Below are 24,867 nucleotides of genomic sequence, written 5' to 3'. Positions count from 1 at the left end.
AGGAGCTGTCCCAGATGATTGGAGAATAGCAAATGTAATACCTCTTCATAAAAAGGGCAGTAGAGAAGAATCTGGTAACTACAGGCCAGTTAGTTTAACTTCAGTAGTAGGGAAATTAATGGAAAGCCTCTTAAAAGAAAGAACTATAACTTACATAAAGACAAACAATTTAGAGGAAAAAAATCAGCATGTTTTTACTTCAGGGAGATCATGTCAGACTAATCTAATTGACTTCTTTGATTATGTAACAAAAGTATTAGACAAGGGTGGAGCAGTTGATGTAGCATATCTAGATTTCAGCAAAGCATTTGACACCGTCCCACACAATAAACTAATTCACAAACTGTATCTCCTTGGTCTAGACTCAAAAATTGTGAACCGGGTGGAATGCTGGCTTAAGGACAGGAAACAAAGTGTCTTAGTAAATGGAGTTCATTCAGCAGAGGCGGCTGTTAATAGTGGTGTTCCTCAGGGGTCAGTTCTGGGACCTATTTTGTTTAACATATTTATCTGTGATATCAGCAAAGGGCTACAGGGAAAAGTAACATCAACAAAGACTTTCGGAAGGTTTGTTAACAGTGTTGGTAAGCAAAGGTGAAATATTTAATATAACTCGGTGAAAACAATTCCACACAGGAATTCCACAATAGCGGATATCACCAAGTCAAATGTTTTTACGTGAACAATCCAATAGTAAGGTAACAAAGGACTTACCACACCTCTTAGAAACCCACCAATGAAGTGAAATGACTCTTACACGCTCTTCAAATTCCTGGTACTAGCGTGCAGCTTGCAATACAAGTAACAAAGTGTCGGTGTGGATTTCAGCGTACCGCCTCTGTAGTACACCTGCTGAGTAACACAGGTGTAAGACTGCTCCAAACTCCGGTGCTGCTAGGGCTCTCCAGAACCCATCAAATCCAAATTAGAAAATAGAGCATAAAGTTACAGTTCCGGTGTAAGGATAGCCAGGGAGAGATTTAAAGTTAAAAGTAAATACGTTTATTCATACTTGCATTAAAACGATAACATAGGCACAGCAAACTGACAGACTACGGCTGACGTGTTTCCTGCCTCACGGGCAGTTCATCAGAGCACAAAATTGAGTGTTACAAACAGCTGTTAAATCAGGGAATTGCTGTAACCTTAACCAATCAAAATATGTTTATCTGAAACACAGATTAACCATTTAGTTACTCATTCCCATGGCTATTAATCTAGAGATACATACCTAAATTGTTACATTTAATTTCGAAAGCAACACTCAATAAAAATAACACAAACAAGTTTAAAAGTTGGTATCAAATTAAATTCAAAATAAAAATAGAAACGGGAACCCTTAAGAATATAATCACAGACTTGCAACATTGTATATAACCAAGTTACCCACGTATTACCATTTGCAAAATAGTGGCTATTTTGGTATAAAAAGTTAAATGCAACTTAGGGCTCCATGTACTAAGCCGTCAATTCATCCGTCATTGTAGACGCGGATAAACTCGCCGTTACTCGCCGCGGGCGAAATGGTGTCCGCTGTCGCTATGTACTAATATTCCCCCAATAAATAGACAAGTCTAGCCCGCCGCGAGCAGTTGCGGATTGTTGATAAATTTGACGCCTCGCTCGCCGCGACTAAGCTGATGGTACTTAACTTTTAGTTGAATTGTCTGGCCAATTATTAACACGTGACATGCAAGGTGTCACGAACATCATAATAGTCGCGGGAATAGAATTTTGCTCCTATAAAAGTTCAACTTATCTAAACAACTTTATTATTGTTCAAAATTTTTTGAAGAGTGATAACAGAGCGTTATTTTTGTAATATTTATTTACAATTTGGATATGGCTTCATCTGGATCTGATAATATATAAATATTAATATAAAAATAATTATAAAGATTGACAACTAACAATACAAATTTAAATAGATTACTCTTTAATTACAGTCGACAAATTGGGCGCAATTTATGTACATGGAAATGAGAGACAAATTAGACGCCAGTTATGCTGTAAGTACAATGCTGATATTACTGCCTTTTATATATGTCTAGACTGGCGTCTAGATTGACTTTCCTATTGTTTTGTACCTTGCCCGCCACCTAAAAGGTGGCGAGGCAAAAATAGCGAGGTGGGAGCGGAAATTGTAGCGAGCGGACAAATAGATTTTTTAGTACATTCGTTTTTTGGCGAGTTGGTGGTCAAATGTGTCTAATTACAGTGAAAAATGGAGCGGTAGCGAGGTTTGGCGGATAAGTACGCTCGCAATTTTAAAGATGCGAGTTTTAACACAATTGACGGCTTTGTACATATCAGTTTGCGAGTTTTGACGCGAGATTTGTTGCGGGTAGCTCGCTGACTGCTTAGTACATGGAGCCCTTAATGTACAGTTAGCACTTGCAGATAGTACCAGCAATACAATGCGCTTACACAGAATCAAAAAAAAATTAATTTGGGAACATTTGTTGAAGAGCAGAGCCAAAGAATTCCCTTTCTTTTACTAAACATTATCTTTAAATCTCCAGCATATTGTAATATATAATTATTGTATTACAACATCACGATACAGATCATATATTGGAGAGCATTCATTAGCGAACCATGTCTGTCAGTATTGTCTAAATGATACCAGTGTATTAAATCATTTCATATTTCATATCATAAAACTTCATGATATCATGATATCGCTATATAGTCTCACATAAGGCATTTTGATCAGTCTCCTATATTAAATGCCACACACTGAACTTTACCTATCAATGTAAAGTTTGATGTCACTGATTTTATTAATACCCAGGGGACTACCAGTTTTAAGTGTGTAGATCCAATATACTTCCCTCTTACTGAGAGCTTTATAGCTATCTCCACCTCTCAACCCCAGCTTGACCTGTACTATTCCCTGGAACTTTTTATTTTTTTTTAAATATATTTTTTATTGAGGTTATAGGGTATACAATAACATCAAGGTTAAATCACATATAGATCCAATAATAGCTATCTAATACAGGTCACGTCTATATTAAAATTGTAACATATAGTAAAAATAAGACCTTGATTAGAAAATTGGCATAAAATCTCAGCAAGATATAACAACATTCTATAACCTTTGTAAATATTTGCCATAGAATAAGAAAAAACAAACCTCTTATGTATAAATTTTTCAACTATGATCACATTTCCCCTTTAACTTTTAGTATAGTCGTTCATAAACCTCTACCCTCTTATAATACGCTAGGGTCATCTAAGGACCTCCAAAATATTGCCTTTGTCGTAAGAGGGATTTAAGGGGGATATAGAAAATATAAAATAGGGTTGGTATAAGATGTATTTTCTTTTGCTCATCTAATAAGCCGATGGGATTAGGGGGGGAAAGCACAAGTTCTGTTAAGAAGACGGTATGTTTTGAGTGATGGGAGAGTTAAAGGGTGTTACCTACTGGTAGGACTGTGGAGTACCGTATAACTGTCAATTTATGCTCCCTAACTACTTTAAGACTAGAGGTATATAATACTATGTAGCATAGGTGTAATAGACCATATAAACCTTGTTATGGTTGCCTCTGCCTCCCTAACAATAAAACATGATAAGACTTTCTTTGGCTCAGACCAACCTAGAAACATGTCTGATTTATCATACAGTAGGCCCATCGTCTGGACATGGGCCCTATGCCCAGCGACGGGTATATGCTATAAAGAAGCACATTCTTATAACAAGGCGGGAGGATAGTGCAGTAAGCTCATTGGCCTTAACACTTAGGTATATGAATGTGTACATAATATGTATGGAACACAACTATTTAAAGAGCATAACTGAATATTTGTTGCCCATCATCAACTTATTAAAGGAAATATTAAGTGTTGTTAATAGTTATCACAAAAACCTGCAGTATGTCAAGTAGGCCAAGCTATAGGTACGAAGAAATTTTATCTTGCTTTTCTTGAAACGTATTGTCCTTTATGATTACAATGTCAGCTAATGTAGTAGTATACTACATCCACAACTATTGAGTATGGATTTCACCATAATGCCATATATGTAATAATCAGTTTGCTCTCTAAAGCATAAGCAAAGCTTTCTCCCTAAAATATAAGATTGTAGTTATGTTTGAGCTCCCTTCTAGTGAATCGGGTTGAAATCTATATTGAATATTAAAATAATAATGTACTACTAACCCACTGAGCATAACCATCAATACATAAAAATATATAAAATTCTCATGAAGAGTTGGATAAATTAAGCTACATAACTATAGTGGAACTTTTCCTAACTTGATATTCACAAGCACGCATATCAGAGAAAAATATATAATAACATACCAAGCATTTATCTCCTGCTAAACTACACAATCAGCTTAGATTTATAAAGCAAGTCAACATAACTGTGCCGTTAGTGCTAACAGGTGGAACAAGTAGAAGTCCTTGGTGCGTCCATATTTGTATATATAAATAAAGGCTATATTCAACATTAATGGGAACATTCAACACGGCATAAACATAACTCTCCAGGTCACTAGCCGAGGTGAGCAGCGTCTCTCACATGCTGCGGATCCATCACATCAGACTCAAACATAGTAATAATGGCCTCTTCAATAATCTTAGTCACACTCCCCACAACCATAGACAACACATCAAATCAATTTTTAGGCATGCTGTGGGGTATTGAAGTTAAATATGACAGTACTAATCTCCACATGTAGTTAATTGAAGGTTGCTGTATAAATTTGACTTCCACTAGTCCTTGGCTCCCCTCTAGTGGTGGAGATCAGAATCTAAGTTTTATCACTAGATAAATAGTTTATGATCCACATTTTGCAACTTAAAAGATTTAAAGAAATAACTCAAACAGCTTTGAAATGTATTCTCAGTGTCTAATTAGAATAAATAACTGTGTCTGGCACTATGGGGTCCCCAATAGTCATGTATGGGAGGTTCCAAAAGTAAGCCTCTGGCGTGACCATATAATTCTAGTATTAACCCTGAACTGTAGGCCAAGTGCGTGCTGGTAGGGCGCATCAGTATATACATATAGAGATATAACATTTGCAAATATATTGAACAGAAAACTTAAAACTATGAACTATAAGACAATTGGTACATATAGTTTGCAAGCACGGTAGGAGAATCGTCATATTTCCTGAGTCTGGAGACCCATTAGCCAACATAGTCAATGCAGATTACATTAAGTGAGTTTCTCAGAGGCATAGTCAGACAGTTTTACAAGTAGTATATTAATCTCATCACCCAAGGTGCGATTTTCTATCCCACTCCAGTGCTGCTTAATGTGCGTTTGGGATGAGTATCGTGGGGCTTTCCTGAAGTTTTCCGACCTTTGTAAGTCAGCCAAGGGGTTAACCTATAAGCTCCCTGCGGGATTTGTGTTATTATGATCCAGTTGGGAGCGTTGTACAAGTCTCCTGCTCCACTCCTTACCAGATGTTGTCTGAGATTGTGCCACACATTGCCTAATGCGGGAGTCATAACTTCCCTACACTCCGGGAGGTCGGCCGCACCTCCCCGAGTGAAACTTACAGTCAGCTTTGCTCCGGATCTTTCCAGCAGTGTAATCGGTAGGGGACTATCTGCAAAGTCTAATATCTTATCCTGTTGGGCCGTAAGAACAACCAGCCATGCCCCACTTGGATGCTCTGAACCTCCTAGCAGGTCGTTGGTGGGACTTGGTGCAAGTTAATCAACTGCAGTGAGATGGGTTCTCTCCCTGGTGTCTAGATTTAGGGGAGCACTCGGTTCACAAAATGACTGCCACAGTACCTGCTCCCCCTCTCTCTTCTCAGCAGGCTGCCGCTGCGATGCCAGAGGTGATGTAAATTTTCCAGGGTGCAGGTTAGGGTCTCCGGAAATCAATGATAATAGGCTCCTCTCGAACTCACAAAAATGGCTATGAATCAACCGGGACATTTCAGCTTCCCATTTATTGAGAGTGTCCATGATCGTACCCATAACTGATCTGCTATATGTCCTCCGTGTCTCCAATAGGGTCAGTGATAATTTGCTGCAGGGTATTCACTTATTAAAGCTGCTAAGTCGATCTGATTCTCCAGCAGGTCTCCACGTAGGCTGAGAATTGGTCTCTCCCGAGGGCTACCAGCACACAGGCTCTCAATAATAATGTGTCGACCCCAAAGTGTGTTTTCTTTGGATACTAAGCTGCTACAATGTCTGAGCCTGTAGTGTGCTAATGTCATTGAAAAATTAGATGCTGGATGGCCGCTAAACTTGACTTTTAAAAATAATATAGCTAGAACTGCTGCGATATGCGACCATCCAGCTTGAGAGTTAGCTCCTCCCCCCTATTCCCTGGAACTTAAAGGAGTCAAACTTGTTGGTATGATTAAAGAAATGTTTGGCAACAGGAGTTTTAGGTTCCTCAGCTTCCAAGGACAAAAGATGCTCTTGGATCCTATCTTTGAGGGAAAAGTATGTCTGTTTGCAGGTGATACAAAAATTTTTAACAGAGTGGATGTTCCATGCGGGGTAGACAAAATGAGAAGTGATATACAAGGATTGGACAAACGACTGGGATGTAAAGTTTAACACAGCAAAGTGTAAAATAATGCATTTAGGGAAGAAAAATTCAAATGTTAATTACAGACTCAATGACACTTTACTGACTGTTACAGATGAGGAACAGGACTTGGGAATTATTATTTTAGATGATTTAAAACTTAGTAAACAATATAGTAATGCAGCAGGTAAGGCTAGCAGAATGTATTGGTAGAGGTATTTGCAGCAGAAATAGTAAGGTTCTTATGCCACTTTAGATCATTAGTTAGGCTTCATCTTGAGTATTGTGTGCAGTTCTGGAGACCATATTTTCAGAAGCATATTAACAAACTTGAATCTGTGCAAAGGAGGGCTACCAAAATGGTACGTAGTTTAAAAAATAAAACTTACCAGGATAGGCTCAATGACCTAAGTTTGTATAGCTTAGAGGAGAGAAGGGAAAGATGATATGATAGAAACTTTCAAGTATGTTAAAAGACTTAGTAATAGTGAGGCTGTGGGTATTTTAAATAAAATGTAAAATTCAAGAACAAGGGATCATGATCTCAAACTGAAGGGTAGTAGATTCAGGAGTAATTTGAGGAAGTACTTCTTTACAGAAAGAGTGATTGATTTATGGAATAAAGTTCCTCAAGATTTAGTAATGACAAACACTGTGGGGGACTTTAAAAATGCCTGGGACACGCATAAGGCTATCCTACAAAGTAGATAAGTTTATACTATTAGGTAATATCGGGCAGACTTGCTGGGCCTATGGCTCTTATCTGCCGCCAATATCTATGTTTCTATGTTTAAATTGTCTGTCTGAATGCTAAGGCTTCAGGTTTTGCAGTTTTGTCGCGTAGAGCTCTTTGGTTGAAGTCTTGGTCCGCAGATATGGTTTCTAAGACCAAACTTCTTTCCTTACCATTCAAGGGGAAGATTTTGTTCTGGCCAGGCCTGGACTCCATCATCTCCACGGTAACAGGAGGTAAGGGTGCTTTCCTTCCCCAGGATAAGAAGGCGACAACTAAGGGTTGCCAATCCTCTAATTTTTGTTCCCTTCGTTCAGACAAAACTCAGTGGACTCAGTCCTCCTCCAAGCCTGAACAGCCCAAGAGTACTTGGGAGCCCAACCAGTCATGAAACAAATACAAACAGGCCAAGAAGACTACAGATAACAAATCTGCATGAAGGGCCAACCCCTGATCCAGGACTGGATCAAGTAGGGGGCAGACTGTCCTTTTTCTTAGAGGCTTGGGTCCAAGACGTTCAGAAACCCTGGGTATTAGACGTTGTTTCCCATGGTTACAAGATGGGGTTCAAATCTCGCCCCCAAGGGGCAGATTTCTTCACTCAAGATTGTCTTCAAGACCAGAGAAAAGAGCAGCCTTTTTAGTATGCGTTTGGGACCTCCTCTCCTTGGTAGTAATAGAACAGGTGCCCTCATTAGAAAGGGCCCAGGATTTTTTCTCAAACCTCTTTGTAGTTCCCAAAAAGAAGGGAACTTATTGCCTATTCTAGACTTAAAATGTCTCAACAAGTTTCTCAGGGTCCCCTCCTTCAAAATGGAGACTATCAGGTCCATCCTTCCTTTGATTCAGGAAGGACAGTTCATGACCACTATCGACTTAAAAGATGCATACCTTCATGTTCCAATCCACAAGGATCAGTTTGAGGTTTGCATTCCTGGAACAACATTTCCAGTTTATAGCCTTGCCATTTGGCTTAGCTATTGCTCCCAGAATTTTCACAAAGGTTTTGGGAGTTCTCCTAGCTGTGGCCAGGTCTCAGGTCATCGCTGTAGCCCCGTACCTGGATGATATCTTGGTTCAAGCTCAATCTTTTCCTTCAGCAAGATATCAGACAGAGTCTCTTCTGTGTCTTCTCCGAACTCACGGATGGAAGATAAATATAGAAAAGAGTTCCCTGATTCCCAGTACAAGGGTTGGTTTTTTTGGAACTATCATAGACTTATTATCCATTAAGATCTTTCAGACAGATCAGAGACGCTCAAAGCTATGGGCAGCATGTCTGTCCCTTCAGACCATACTAATTCCTTCAGTGGCTCAGGGCATGGAGGTAATTGGTCTCATGGTGTCCTCCAGGGACATTATTCCTTTTGCTCAAATCCATCTCAGACCTCTACAACTATGCATGTTGAGGCAGTGGAACTGAGATCACCTAAACCTGTCTCAACAAATTGTTCTGGCAATCTGACGAGAGACTCTCTCTTGGTGGCTCTGTCAGGAGCACCTGGCCTTAGGCATGTGCTTCTTGAGATCATCCTGGGAGATCATGACTACGGATGCCAGCATCTCAGGCTGGGGAGCAGTCTGGGGTCCCAAGAGGGCTCAGGGGATGTGGTCCCGAGAAGAATTAGCTCTTCCGATCAATATCTTGGAGCTTCTGGTGATTTACAATGCTCTAAGGGTATGGCCCCTGCTCTGTTATGCCCGGTATATTAGACACCAATCAGACAATATAACCTTGGTGGCTTACATCAACCACCAGAGAGGAACAAGAAGTTCCCTAGCAATGATAGAGGTGTCTCGAATTATTCAATGAGCGGAAACTCATAACTGACTTCTGTCCGCGATTCACATCCCAGGGGTGGACAACTGGAAAGCCAACTTCCTCAGCAGACAATCCTTTCAACCTGGGGAGTGGGCTTTCCACCCCAAGGTGTTCTCCGAGATAACTCTTAGATGGGGGGTTCCGGTAATAGACTTCATAGCTTCTTGTCTCAATACCAAGCTACCCAGATACGGATCAAAATCGAGGGATCCTCAAGTGGAATTGGTAGACACATTAGTGGTTCTATGGAGATTCAATCTCATATATATTTTTCCTCCATTGGCCCTTCTTCCTCGAGTAGTGGCTCGTATCAAGCAAGAGCAGGCTCCGGTGATACTAATAGCTCCTTCGTGGCCTCGAAAGACTTGGTTTGCGGACCTAATAAGAATGTCCTCCTCCCCTCCATGGAGGTTACCTTCTCATGTGGACCTTCTGACTCGGGGTCCTTTCCTACATCAAAATCTCGATTCTCCGAGACTGACTGCGTTGAAATTTAATGTTTAGTCTTATCCAAGAGAGTTTTTTTGGAGTTTTTTTGGACACAGGCTTGGTGTGAGGAATGCAGTCTTCCATGGCACAAGGTGAAGGTTACCTGAATTTTTTCCTTTCTCAAAGATGGTTTGGAAAAGGGGTTATCCGCCAGTTTTCTGAAGGGTCAGATCTCGGCCGTTGAAGGAACGTTTTCTCCACAATCTTGACGTTGTATGTGCCTATAAATTCTATCTTCAGGCTACTAAGGATTTCAGGCAATCTTCTTCCCTGTTTGTGTTATTTTCTGGTAAGCACAGGGGTCAGAAGGCCACTGCGACTTCATTATCTTTCTGGCTGAGAAGTATCATCCGTTTGGCTTATCAGACGCCTGGACAACAGCCACCTGAGAGGATAACGGCTCATTCCACTAGAACAGTTTCTTTTTCCTGGGCTTTCAAGAATGAAGCTTCTATGGATCAGATTTGTAAGGCGGCTACTTGCTCCTCCTTACATACTTTTTCAAAGTTCTATAAATTTGATGTCTTTGCTTCTGCGAAGGCAGCTTTTGGGAGAAAAGTGTTACAGGCTGTGGTGCCCTCAGATTAGGGTCTGCCTTTTCTTTTTGCCCTCCCTTTTATTCATTTAGTGTCCTCTGGAGCTTGGGTATTGGTTCCCAAAAGTAATGAATGAAGTTGTGGACTCTCCCTGCCTTTGGAAAGAAAACAAAATTGATGCTTACCAAATAAATTTTCTTTCCTGGCAGGGAGAGTCCACGACCCCACCCGTTTTTTAGGCAGCTTTTCTGTTATTTTTTCTTCTGGCACCCCTAATGTGTCTCTTGTTTTTCCTTGTTTTCTCGCCGAATGACTGGGGGGGATAGGGGAAGTAGGACGGATATTTATAGCTTTTGACTGGGGTGTCTTTGCCTCCTCCTGGTGGCCAGATGTTGATATTCACAACAGTAATGAATGAAATCGTGGACTCTCCCGGCCAGGAAAGAAAGGAATTTATCTGGTAAGCATACATTTTGTTTTTGTTGCACAATGTATCATTAAAGACATGTACATTAGAAAAATATAATCAATTTGTGTTTTGGATAACAGAAAATGTAATATGGCAAGGTGTTTCTCTGCCCCCACTTGGCTACTTCATGGTTCCACCCAGCTGGCAGCATTTTATGTGGAGAACACTGAAATGAATAGTTATTTGGAGCCTGAACATTGAATTGAAGTCAAAGGGATATTAGGCAGTGTGAGATTGTAATAGCAAATGTTTAATTATATATAGTTAAAGGCTATGAACCCCAAAATTGTCTTTCATGATTCAGATAGAGCATACAATTATAAACAACTTTCCAGTTTACTTTGTTATCATTTTTTCCTATTTCTCCTGGTATCCTTTATTGAAGAAGCAGCGATGCACTACTGGGGACTAGCTGAACACATCAATAAACCAATGATAAGAGGTGTATTTGTGCGGCCACCAGTCATCAGCTAGATTCCAGCTCCTTAGCATTACATTGGGATGCTTTTCAACAAAGGATACCAAAAAATAAAACCTCAAAGCAAATTTGATAAGGGAGGTAAAATGGATTGTTTAAAATTGTACGCTTTATCTGAATCATGAAAGAAAATGTTTGGGTTTCATATTCCTTTAAAAAGCTTTGTAATATACTTTCATTCATTATTTTGTCCACTTTTCTGTAGTTTAAAATATTGTTTTTCTAAATTCCACTGAGATTCTATAAAGTTATGGTTGCCGTCATTGTTTTCATGCTGAGGACAATTATTGACAGATATAAAACATGCAATAAACTGGACATAGGATTATCTAAAGGGGAGATAAATAGAAAATTAGTTCAAACATGGCAGCAACCATTACTTTATAGGAACTAAACCTTTACACTTATATTTCTAATGTTTAAACATCTAATACAATTGAAAAAATGCATATTATTCTAAGGATAAGCTTTGAATATATCATTATGTGTAACATGTATTTACTGTTTAACATCCCTTTTAAGAAGATATTTATTTCTTAAGATAACGTTATCTTCTGCTTTAGAGAGATGGGGTGAAATGTTTTACTGGTACTATGCCAGCACTGTAGCATGAAAATAGCCTAGAACAAAATAATCATTTTTATTTAACATGATGTTCTTTAGCTTCTCACTGCAAGGCACTATTTCCTATTTGTATTCTTTTTCTCTTAAATATATTTAGTAGTATCTTTGTATTGTTATTTAAAGCTGCTATGGATGCACTAAAGTTTGTATAATATAGAAAATTCTGATTTAGCATTTCTTGTCTACAGAATGCAGCTCGGATCGTTAGAGCTCTTTTTGAGATTGCCCTGAGAAAAAGGTGGCCTGCCATGACTTACAGGCTTCTAAACCTCAGCAAAATCATTGATAAGCGCCTGTGGCGTTGGGCTAGCCCGCTGAGACAGTTCTCGATTCTACCCCATTCTGTACTTTCAAAACTCGAGGAGAAGAAACTTACGATTGATAAATTAAAGGACATGAGGAAAGATGAAATTGGTGAGAACTCTTGAACAGTGTTTCATGTATTTGATATACAATTGTACTAAAATATTTGTGTTTTCTGACCTACTTCTATACACAGAAATGAAATAAAAATCAGGTCTGCTTTCCCTAATTAGAGGCCAGTGGCCACATTGTGGCTCTGTAAAATGTGTTTTTTTTTTTCTTCAAATTCTCAGGATACACAAAAATGCTCCTTCTTTTTCTTTATTATTTGATGTTTAATAAGTTTAATAGAGAGACTCTTGTCATTAATTGACATGCTAGATTAGTATTTAGGTACTGGTTATGCTGTGCCATGTCTAGTAATGTTTAGTGTTTTTTCTATTCTCTACCAGTATATGGACTTTTGTATGTAGCACCAATCTACTGCATGCTCAAAGCAACGTATCCCTAACTATTTGTTTTTCATTTAGCACAGAAACAAGAAGTTATATCATATCACAAATGTAATGTCTTACAATGTTAATAAGTTTTCTGCTTTTAATGCAGATTTTTGTTGATCATTTGATGCTCCTATCACAATAGCACAGTGAGATAGTGGCACTTGAGATAGAACAAAATGTTGCTAAATTTGAAAGGGCGACATTAAAATGTCAGGCACAGATACACAGCATTATTTAATTAGTGTTCTAATTAAATGTCCGGTTCTGGCAAGGGTTCTTAATAATTTTACCATTATCTTTTTTTAATCCAAAAGCATGTTGCATATATTTAAACACTTATTTGTAGAGTTTTTAAGTGGCTATATGAAGTTGAGTTTTTTGTAGCAAAAGATATAGCAATAATAATTGTTATTATTTAAAGCAATTGATAAATTCTATAAGGAAAAATATCTTTATTTTAAAACAAGTAAGGACAAAATTGCAGCTGTTTTCTATATGTAAATACCTATTATATAAGGTTCAATGCATAAAGTAAATCTTTAATATGTTGCCCATCATCCTAAAGTACAGAATTCTAATGTTCAATACCAGCAGTTATTTTTAACCTTGATGTGTTGAAATCAATGAGTGGGTTAATACTTATTATTCATAGCTGCTTAAACTGCACTGTACTAATTCAAGTTAAGTATTACAAAACAGTTGAACATGCCAGGTCAAGAGAGTCAGTCATTTATACACCACACTGCAAAACAAGCAAGCTGTAATGTGCCCATCTAAAAGCTGATTTACAAGTCTGATTGCATTATTGTTCCTGTATATGCAAACATTTTTAACCTAATGTACTTTTTCTAGGTCACATGTTACATCATGTGAACATTGGGCTAAAGGTGAAACAGTGTGTCCATCAAATTCCATCCATTACGTTGGAAGCAGCTATCCAACCAATTACACGCACAGTCCTCAGAGTTCGATTGAACATCAATCCTGACTTCAAATGGAACGATCAGGTCAGTTTTACATGACCAACATTGTCATGTGGAATAGTTTTTATTGTCATATGTATAACATGTGACTCAATGAGAACCTATTCCTATATTCTATGTTTGAAATAATTCATATGCATCTTATTGTCTTTGAATTACAAAAATAGAAGATCATCATATATGTGTGACATTCATGCTAGGTTATAAGTTTGTTTGTGCATTTGCACTACATAAAATTCATATTTACATTATTATTATTATTAGGTATATTTCAGAATTCACCCTTTAACGCTTTTTTAATTGTTGATAAAAAGCTGTGACTTAACAGTATTTTTTTAAATAGTCAAGACCTGTTGTGTTCAGCTATTTATACTTTACAATCAGCTTTACACATTATTTATAATGGTCAAACACACATTATTCTGCCTGTCAGCGGTTTTGTGACTCTGCCCTCTAAAATATTTATATGTCTGCATGTATGCTCTTAATAATGTGTTTATACTTCACTTGGCCTGTTAGAATGCCTTGTAATGCTATTTCATATTATTTCAACACTGATTTAACCCAAGACAAATTACAATTGTTTATTGTTATATTATATGTAATACATAGTTTCCTTCGTTGTATTTTTTTATTAACTTGAAAACTATTGAAAAGACTTAAACCACTGAATAACTTTGCTGATTTAGTTATTTAATAAAAACTCACTTAAAGGGACATTAAAGTGATTGTAAAGTCTGGGTATCTAAAACAGTGGCACGTTCATTGATTAAAAATGTTTAAGACGCTTCATTTGTAAAAATATTTACCATTTAGTGATGGTAAACATTGTGCCGTTCCTCCGCCCGCATCCCATACTTTATTTAGCTGATGGATGATGAATTTGGCTTCATCCAATTGTGTGCCCCACAAGCTGGATGCCAAAGGGGGCACGCGATTATTGGATGAACCCAGATTTGTCATCCATCAGCTAAATAAAGTATGAGGTGCGGGCGGAGGAACGGCACGATGTTTACCATCACTTAATGGTAATTATTTTACAAATGAAGTGTCTTAAAAAAATGTAATCAATGAAAGCGCCCCTGTTTTTATGAATGATTTAATATACTGTGTTTTAAATACCCAAACTTTAGAATCACTTTAAACACTAAATAAATGGTAGATAGAATGAGGCATTCAAAGAAAAGATTAGTCTGAGAATAACATGTAGATGTATTTCCTTCCTAATATAGGGAGAGTCCACGGCTTCATTCCTTACTGTTGGGAAATACAACACCTGGCCACCAGGAGGAGGCAAAGACAACCCAGCCAAAGCCTTAAATATCCCTCCCACTTCCTCAATACCCCAGTCAATATTTTTCCTTTCGTCACGATAGGAGGTGGCAGAAAAGTGTCAGAAGATTTGGAGAGTCCTGAAAAAAGGGTATCTGCCCTTCGAGATAGGACTGGAGTTTTAAGTAGTCATGTCAACCTCTCAGTAAGAGTATTGATGAAAGTTGAGTCTGGAGATGCAGGGAAAGTTTTTCTGCGAAACCATCCACACTACTGCTAACAGCTCCTAAGCAATCATTGTTGACGAGTTTCACTGCCTGCTTTCTCTCAAGTCCATGTCAGGAGCGCTGCTATAAGACTGTCACACTTGAGAGGCTGTGTTCTGTTCCACAGCATGGATCCTGGAGGTAAGATTGTTTCATTTTTTTACACATAAAACGCTATAACAGGGTCACAGTGTGGCTCCTTTATACCTTGATAGGATCCAGGGTTAATATCCTCTGAGGGGGGTTTATTGAACAGTTAGGGTAAATGAATCAGTGTATTAATTAATTACATGCTGCTTTGTGTGATTTTATTTTCTGGGCTCATAGACTGTATGTTTTTGAAAGTGTTGCACAGCTCCTATTAGCTTGCTGTACTTTTCATAGCATGTGGTCTATGTTCGTTTCCTCCATTTCAGCTGAGATTTCAACCTGAGGAGACTGTTTCCTCTGTAACTGTCTGGGTCTAGGAGGTGGTGAGTGCCCCAGCCATTGGGAGTATATAAAAAGAAAACTTTTTTATATGTGTCCTTCTGTGGGTATAACCTGGGCTATGGAGGGCTCTGACATGCTAGAAGGTACTTTTTCTGTTCTAAGTCATACCTGTTTATATTGTAAAGAGGCCATGGTTTTCCCGCCCACTCAATTATGTTCCACATGCCTTAACACCATTATAAAGTCTAAGAAGGGAGACAAGCCTGCTAACGCTATTAGTCCCTCTGAGCCGTCTACCTCTCAGGACTCGGCACCACGTGAGATTACTACCCTTGCTACATTATCCACTCCACATGCAGTTCCCTGTTGCACATCTAATCCTCCATCCAGAGGGGGCCTTATTCCTGCGGACTTTGCCACGCAGTTACAAACGGCGTTTTTTTTTGTGGCCCTCAGTGCATTACCTCGCTTTAACAAACGCAAGAGAAAGGTTAAACATAGCTCTCCTGACAAGGAGTCTTCTAAATGGATCTTCCTTTTCCCCCTCGTCTACTTTTAAAAAAAGTTGTTCTCGGTCCCGGACTCTCAACTGGATTTGTGGGGCTCCATTCCTAAGGTGGATGGTGCTATCTCCTCGCTTGCTAAACGTACTACTATACCTCTTGAGGATAGTTCTTCGTTCAGAGAGCCGATGGATAAGAAAATGGAAACCTTTCTGAGAAAGATGTTTAAACATACGGGATTTTTATTTCAACTGGAGGCTGCAGTTGCCAGAGCAGCTACCTACTGGTGCGACTCTTTGTCGTAACTCATTGAGGTGGAGTCTCCCCTCAAGGATATTTAAGACAGAATTAAAGCTATGAGAATTGCTATTTCTTTTATCTGTGATGCGAACATGCAAATTATTCGCCTAAATGCAAAGGCCTCTGGATTTGCGGTCCTAGCCCGCCAGGCGCTCTGGTTGAAGTCTTTTCCCTTCAAGGGAAAGAGTTTATTTGGTTATGCCTGGACTCCATTATTTCTACGGTTACGGGAGCAAAGGTGCCTTCCTACTGCTAGATAAGAAGAACAAGTCTAAGGGACGACAATCTTCTAATTTCCGTTGATTTCGTTCGGAGGACAATGATCCTCCTCCAAGCCTGAGCAACCCAAAAGTACTTGGAAGCCGGCTTCCTGGAATAAGTCAAAGCAGAATAAGAAGGCCGCTAAAAACAAATCGGCATGAAGGGACGGCCCCGGATCCAGGATCGGATTGTGTAGGAGGCAGACTGTCTCTTTTTTCAGATACTTGGTTCAGGAATGTACAGGATCTGTGGGTCCTGGAGGTCGTACTCAGGGATACAAGATAGGCTTCAAATCTCATCCGCCCAGGGGCAGATTCCCACTCTCGAACCTGTCTACAGACCAGAAAAGAGGGAGACCTTTCTTGGGTGCGTTCTGGACCTATCCTCCTTAGGAGATGTTGTCCCAGTGCCTATCAAATAAAGAGGTTTGAGGTTTTATTCAAACATTTTCATGGTCCCAAAGAAGGAGGGAACTTTCCGCCCAGTTCTGGACCTAAAGTTTTTAAACAAATTTCTCAGTGTCCCTTCCTTCAAGATGGAGATGATAAGGTCCATCCTTTCTTTAGTTCAGTAAGGCCAGTTTATGACCACTATAGATCTGAAGGATGCTTACCTTCATGTTCCAATTCACAGGGAACACTTTCAGTTCCTGAGGTTTGCTTTCCTGGACCAGCACTTCCAGTTCATTGCCCTTCTGTTTGGCCTAGCTACTGCTCCAAGAATCCTAACAAAGGTACTGGGGGCTCTGCTAGCCGTTGCCAGAACTCAGGGTATTACAGTAGCCCCATACTTTGACGATATTCTGGTGCAAGCACCATCTTGTCATCTTACGGAAGAATACTTGGAGTCCCTTCTCAGTCTTCTTCGATCATATGGATGGAAGATAACCTTGGAAAAGAGTTCTCTTATCCCAAGTACCAGGGTGGAATTCCTGGGGGCTAGAAATTTTCTCATGGATATGGAGTCTATTATAACAGACCAGAGATGTTGCAAGCCAGCTTTGGCATGTCTTGCCCTCCGGACATCCTTGAGTCCCTCTGTGGCTCAGTGTATGAAGGTGATTGGTCTCATGGTGTCCTGCATGGACATCATTCCTTTTGCCAGGTTCCGTATCAGGCCTTTACACATGTGCATGCTGAGACAGTGGAACGGCGATCATTCTGATCTGTCTCTACCGATTGTATTAGACAGCCGGTTGAAAGAATCGGTCTCTTGGTGGCTCTGTCCAGATCATCTGTCCTGAGGGACGTGCTTCTTAAGACCATCCTGGGAGATTGTGACTATAGACACAAGCCTATCGGGATTGGGAGCGGTTTGGGGTGCCAGGAAGTCACAGGGGTTGTGGACTAAGGAGGAGTTCTCCCTCCTGATCAATTTTGGAATTACGGGCAATCTTCAATGCCTTGAAGGCTTGGCCACTTCTGGGTTTGTCCCAGTTTATCAGATTCCAATCAGACAATATATCCTCGGTGGCTTACATCAACCATCAGGGGGGAACAAGAAGTTCCTTGGCAATGAAGGAAGTATCTCAGATTCGTTGTCTGCTGTTACAAGGTCCATTGGTTCATCAAAATCTAGATTCTCTGAGGCTGACTTTGTGGAGATTGAACACTTAGTCTTAGCAAAAGAGGTTTCTCTGAGAGTGTCATTGATACTCTTATTCATGCTTGTAAATCAGTTACTCTGCATATTTACCACAAAGGGTGGAGGACCTACTTATTCTGGTGTGAAGAGCGTGGTTTTTCCTGGCACAGAGCTATGGTTGCCAGGATCTTATCTTTTCTCCAGGATGGACTAGAGAAGGGCCTTTCTGCTAGTTCCCTGAGAGGATTTCGGTCCTGTCGGTTTTATTGCACAAGACGCTGGATGAGCTTCTCGACATGCAGTCCTTTGTTAAGGCTCTGATTAGTGTCAGACCTGTGTTTAGATCTGGGGCTCCTCATTGGAGCCTAAATCTTTTTCTTCGTGTTTTGCAACAGGCTCCGTTTGTGCCTCTGCATTCTGTTGACATTAAATTGTTTTCTTGGAAGGTTCTCTTTTTAATGGCTATTGCCACTGCGCACAGAGTTTCCGAGATCTATGCTTTGCGATGTGAGTTCCCTCATCTGATTTTCATGCAGATATGGCAGTTTTACATACTATATTAGGTTTTCTTCCTAAGGTTATGTCAGTTTTACATACTAAATTAGGTTTTCTTCCTAAGGTTATGTCAGATTGCAACATCAATCAAGAGATTGTGGTTCCTTCCTTGTGTCCTAATTCTTCTTCATCTAAGGAATATTTACTTCACCATTTGGTTGTGGTTTGTGACTTAAAGTTCTTTCTTCAGGCTACTAAGGAGTTTAGTCAATCTTCCTCTTTGTTTTTAGTCTATTCGGGGAAGCGTAAGGGGCAGAAGGCTACTTCCCCATCTTTTTGGTTAAGAAGTGTCATTCGCTTAGCTTACGAGACAGCGGGACATCATCCTGAGAGGATAATGGCTCATTCCACTAGAGCAGTGGCTTCCTCTTGGGCCTTTAAGCGAGGCCTCTATGGATCAGATTTGTAAGGCGGCTACATACTTTTTCTAATTGTTACTAGTTTGATGTTTTTGCTTCGGCTGAAGCAGCTTTCGGGAGAAAGGTTTTGCAGCCTGTAGTGCCGTCAGAATAGGGTCTGCCTCTTCCTTTTTGTTCCCTCCCGTTATTCATTCAGTGCTCTATGGAGCTTGGGTATAGTTTTCCCAACAGTAATGAATAAAGCTGTGAACTCTCCCTATCTTAGGAAGGAAAACATAATTTATGTTTACCAGATAAATTCCTTTCCTTCCGGATAGGTAGAGTTCACGGCCCCCGCTCATTTTTTCTTGTCTAAGGGTGGCCCCCTATTATTTATCGTATTCTTCTGGCACCATTTATACCCTATTTCTCCTACTTTTCCTTGTTTGCTCGGCAGAATGACTGGGGTAATGCGGCAGTGGGAGGGTTATTTAAGCCTTTGGCTGGGGTGTCTGCCTCCTCCTTGTGGCCAGGTGTTGTATTTCCCAACAGTAAGGAATGAAGCCGTGGACTCTGCCTATCAGGAAGGAAAGGAATGTATCTGGTAAGCATAAATTATGTTTTTTTATGTTTCATTAGCTGTTTATATATTGAATAAATAAGTGTAAAGTTTTAGTGTCTATAAAACAATAAGATCTGCCATGCTGTAACTTAACCTTCTCTGCTATTGCCATTTAGGGGCAGCTATAAATAGGTCACTAGAGTGTGCAGCCAGTGGCTGTGTGGAATATAACAGTGTTCTGCACTTCTATTTCTAACAGGAACTGAAAAGCTCACAATTTCAGAATGGAATTAAAGGAAAAAGGGACAGAATAAATAATGAAAGCTTAGTTTTATTTATTTATTTATATATATATATATATATATATATATATATATACATATATATATATATATATATATATATATATATATATATATACACACAGTATATATACACAATTTATCATTTCTTTCATGTAATTGGCAAGAGTCCATGAGCTAGTGACATATGGGATATACAATCCTACCAGGAGGGGCAAAGTTTCCCAAACCTCAAAATGCCTATAAATACACCCCTCACCACACCCACAATTCAGTTTTACAAACTTAGCCTCCTATGGAGGTGGTGAAGTAAGTTTGTGCTAAGATTTCTATGTTGATATGCGCTTCTCAGCATTGTTGAAGCCCGATTCCTCTCAGAATACAGCGAATGTCAGAGGGACGTGAAGGGAGTATCACCTATTGAATACAATGATTTTTTCTTTTTCATGGGTTCTCTGTTATCGGTCGTAGAGATTCATCTCCTACCTCCCTTTTCAGATCGATGATATACTCTCAATTTACCATTACCTCTACTAATAACTGTTTTAGTACTGGTTTGGCTATCTACTATATGTAGATGGGTGTCTTTTGGTAAGTATGTTTTCATTACTTAAGACACTCTCAGCTATGGTTTGGCACTTTATGCAAATTATATAAAGTTCTAAATATATGTATTATACTTATATTTGCCATGAGTCAGGTTCATGTATTTCCTTCTGCAGACTGTCAGTTTCATATTTGGGAATATAAACACTTTAAGAAATGTATTTCTTACCTGGGGTTTAGTCTTTTTCAATTTGACTACTTTTTGCAATTGCGGGTGTTAGGCCCGCGGGTGCGTCAAATGTTAGACTTTATTGCGTCATTTTTGGTGTGAACTTTTTTGGCGCGGAAAAATATGTTTTTGACGCAACTTCGTCATTTCCGGCGTCATTAGTGACGCAAGTGTATCATTTCCGGTCATTTTTGGTGCCAAAAATGTTTACGTTACGTTGTGCGTCATACTTGACGCCAAATTTTCTTCATTATTTCAATACCCCATTGTTGTTTGCCTCCTGCTTTCTTTTCTATCAAGAGGCCTATGCTTTTGCATCTTTTCCCATTCCTGAAACTGTCATTTAAGGAAATAGATAATTTTGCTTTATATGTTGTTTTTTTCTCTTACATTGAGCAAGATGTCCCAATCTGATCCTGCCTCTGAAGTTTCTGCTGGAACATTGCTGCCTGACATCGGTTCTACCAAAGCTAAGTGCATTTGTTGTAAAATTGTAGAAATTATTCCACTGAATGTCATTTGTAATAGTTGTCATGATAAACCTTTACATGCAGATAGTGTTTCTATCAGTAATAGTACATTGTCAGTTGCAGTTCCTTCAACTTCTAATGTGCATGATATACCTGTAAATTTTAAAGAATTTGTTTCTGATTCTATTATGAAGGCTTTGTCTGCATTTCCACCTTCTAATAAACGTAAAAGGTCTTTTAAAACTTCTCATTTATCTGATGAAATTTCAAATGACCAACAACATAATAATTCATCCTCTTCTGATGAGGATCTATCTGAAACAGAAGATCCTTCCTCAGATATTGACACTGACAAATCTACTTATTTATTTAAAATAGAGTATATGCGTTCTTTATTAAAAGAAGTGTTAATTACTTTGGATATTGAGGTAACCAGTCCTATTGACATTCAGTCTAATAAACGTTTAAATGCTGTTTTTAAACCTCCTGTGGTTTCCCCAGGTGTTTTTCCCATTCCTGAGGCTATTTCTGATATGATTTCTAAGGAATGGAATAAGCCAGGTACTTCCTTTATTCCTTCTTCAAGGTTTAAAAGATTGTATCCTTTACCAGCAAAATCTATAGAGTTTTGGGAAAAGATTCCCAAAGTTGATGGGGCTATTTCTACTCTTGCTAAACGTACTACTATTCCTATGGAAGATAGCACTTCCTTTAAGGATCCTTTAGATAGGAAACTTGAATCTTATCTAAGGAAGATCTAGAAGAAAATAGATAGAGGGCGCCACATGGTGCAGATCATATGGGATAAAAACAAAACAACAGTATGATCATAGGAATCCTACTTACAAGTCGTTGCGCACATAAGAGTGCAGTAATCGCAGTCCGGAACTACACGCCGTCCGGTAGACCACAATAGATAGATTGCACTGATGGAGGTCCTCGTCTCACCAGGGAGAGTCCAGGGATACCCAAGATGATAAAGTGGATGTGGATCAATGCACCAAACAGTGGCCTGATGAAACAGTGTGTTACACTGAGAAACGCATTGCTGTTGTTTTTATTGTTCTTAAATTGTTTTTATATATTTTAAATTCTCCATTTGCTGCCGACTATACTTCTTCCTTGGGCTTTGGCCTGACAAATCCATTTGGCTCCTTCCCAAGCACCTTTTGGACTCCCGGTTGGATTTTTGGTGCATTGATCCACATCCACTTTATCATCTTGGGTATCCCTGGACTCTCCCTGGTGAGACGAGGACCTCCATCAGGGCAATCTATCTATTGTGGTCTACCGGACGACGTGTAGTTCCGGACTGCGATTACTGCACTCTTATGTGCGCAACAACTTGTGAGTAGGATTCCTATGATCATACTGTTGTTTTGTTTTTATCCCATATGATCTGCACCATGTGGCACCCTCTATCTATTTTCTTCTATATTTTCCATCTGTGTTCCTGGCATAACACTCTGGAGGAGCAGCCTACCTTTTCTTGGAATATTGCCCACCACATATATCTTCTGGGTACCAATATTTGGACTTTGCTGGACCTGATAATTTAACCATATAGATTGGACTAATACAGTTCCTATATATCATTATCATATTGTCTATCTCTACTTTTGAATTGTCTTTTTTATTTTTTTTTATTTGATTTTTGCATCTATCCATTAGGAGTTAGGATCTCTATTTTTCACAAAATATTGTCGTCATATATATCTCTAAACAGTACTTTACCATCCACCACATTTATGGTAATATCTCTCTCTAAATTGTACTATATTTAAGATCTTATATTGTGTCATATCTGCCCTAGGCGCCTCTTAGTAGTACTCTGGTGACGTTGGTGTCTCTAGTTGTGCTAATTGTTGTTTTATCTAAGGAAGGCCTATTTATATTCAGGTCATCTTCTCAGACCTGCTATTTCTTTGGGTGATGTTGCGGCTGCATCAACTTTCTGGTTGGAAAATTTAGCGCAACATGAATTGGATGTTGACATATCTAGCATTGTTCGCTTACTGCAACATGCTAATCATTTTATTTGTGATGCCATTTTTGCTATTATCAAAATTGATGTTAGATCCATGTCTTTAGCTGTATTAGCTAGAAGAGCTTTGTGGCTTAAATCTTGGAATGCTGATATGACATCTAAATCTAGATTACTATCTCTTTCTTTCCAAGGTAATAATTTATTTGGTTCTCAGTTAGATTCTATTATTTCGACTATCACTGGAGGAAAGGAGTTTTTTTGCCTCAGGATAAAAAACCTAAGGGTAAATCTAAGGCTTCTAACCGTTTTCGTTCCTTTCGTCAGAATAAGGAACAAAAACTCAAATCCTCCTCCCAAGGAATCTGCTTCCAATTGGAAGCCTTCCTCAAATTGGAATAAATCCAAGCCATTTAGGAAACCAAAGTCTGCCCCTAAGTCCGCATGAAGGTGCGGCCCTCATTCCAGCTCAGCTGGTAGGGGGCAGATTAAGGTTTTTCAAGGATTTTTGGATAAAATCTGTCGAAAATCATTGGATTCAGAGCATTGTCTCTCAAGGGTATCGAATAAGATTCAAATTAAGACCTCCTGTGAGAAGATTTTTTCTTTCACGCATCCCTGTAAATCCAGTAAAAGCTCAGGCTTTTCTGAAGTGTGTTTCAGACCTGGAGTCTTCAGGGGTAATCATGCCAGTTCCTCCTCAGGAACAAGGTTTGGGGTTTTATTCAAACCTATTCATTGTACCAAAGAAAGAAAATTTGTTCAGACCAGTTCTGGATCTGAAAATTTTGAATCGTTATGTAAGAGTACCAACTTTCAAGATGGTGACTATAAGGACTATTCTGCCTTTTGTTCAGCAAGGACATTATATGTCCACAATAGACATGCAGGATGCATACCTTCAAATTCCGATTCATCCAGAACACTTTCAGTTTCTGAGATTCTCTTTTCTAGACAAGCATTACCAATTTGTTGCTCTTCCATTTGGCCTAGCAACAGCGCCAAGAATCTTTTCGAAGGTTCTGGGTGCCCTACTATCTGTAATCAGAGAACAGGGTATTGGGGTGTTTCCTTATTTGGACGATATCTTGGTACTAGCTCAGTCTTTACATACTGCAGAATCTCACACGAATCAACTAGTGTTGTTTCTTCGGAAACATGGTTGGAGGATCAATTTACCAAAAAGTTTCTTGATTCCTCAGACAAGGATCACCTTTTTAGGCTTCCAGATAGATTCAGTGCCCATGACTCTGTCTCTAACAGACAAGAGACGTTTAAAATTGGTCGCAGCATGCCGGCTCCTTCAGTCTCAGTCATTCCCTTCAGTGGCTATGTGCATGGAAGTTTTAGGTCTCATGACTGCAGCATCAGACGCAATCCCCTTTGCTCGTTTTCACATGAGACCTCTACAGCTTTGTATGCTGAATCAATGGTGCAGGGATTATACAAAGATATCACAATTAATATCCTTGAATCCCAATGTACCACACTCTCTGACATGGTGGATAGATCACCATTGTTTGGTTCAAAGGGCTTCTTTTGTTCTCCCAACCTGGACTGTGATCACAACAGATGCGAGTCTTTCAGGTTGGGGAGCTGTTTGGGGATCTCTGACAGCACAAGGGGTTTGGAAATCTAAAGAGGCGAGATTACCAATAAATATTTTAGAACTCCGTGCAATTCTCAGGGCTCTTCAGTTCTGGCCTCTGCTTAAGAGAGAACCGTTCATTTGTTTTCAGACAGACAATATCACAACTGTGGCTTATGTCAATCATCAGGGTGGGACTCACAGTCCCCAAGCTATGAA

The 24,867-nt window shown here is 39.3% G+C and overlaps 1 protein-coding gene across 1 annotated transcript in view; it reads left to right on the top strand.

The window, feature by feature from the left end:
• The window catches only part of ASCC3 (activating signal cointegrator 1 complex subunit 3), a 1,409,126-nt gene that overhangs the window by 994,118 nt on the left and 390,141 nt on the right, over window positions 1-24,867 (top strand). The window contains exons 22-23 of the mRNA XM_053710577.1: window positions 11,859-12,084; window positions 13,326-13,480. Of these exons, the coding sequence (XP_053566552.1) occupies window positions 11,859-12,084; window positions 13,326-13,480 (381 nt within the window). The remainder of the gene's footprint in view (window positions 1-11,858; window positions 12,085-13,325; window positions 13,481-24,867) is intronic.

Source organism: Bombina bombina, chromosome 4 (assembly GCF_027579735.1).
Source record: "Bombina bombina isolate aBomBom1 chromosome 4, aBomBom1.pri, whole genome shotgun sequence".
NCBI lineage: Eukaryota > Metazoa > Chordata > Amphibia > Anura > Bombinatoridae > Bombina > Bombina bombina.
This window is presented reverse-complemented; position numbering and strand designations above follow the sequence as displayed.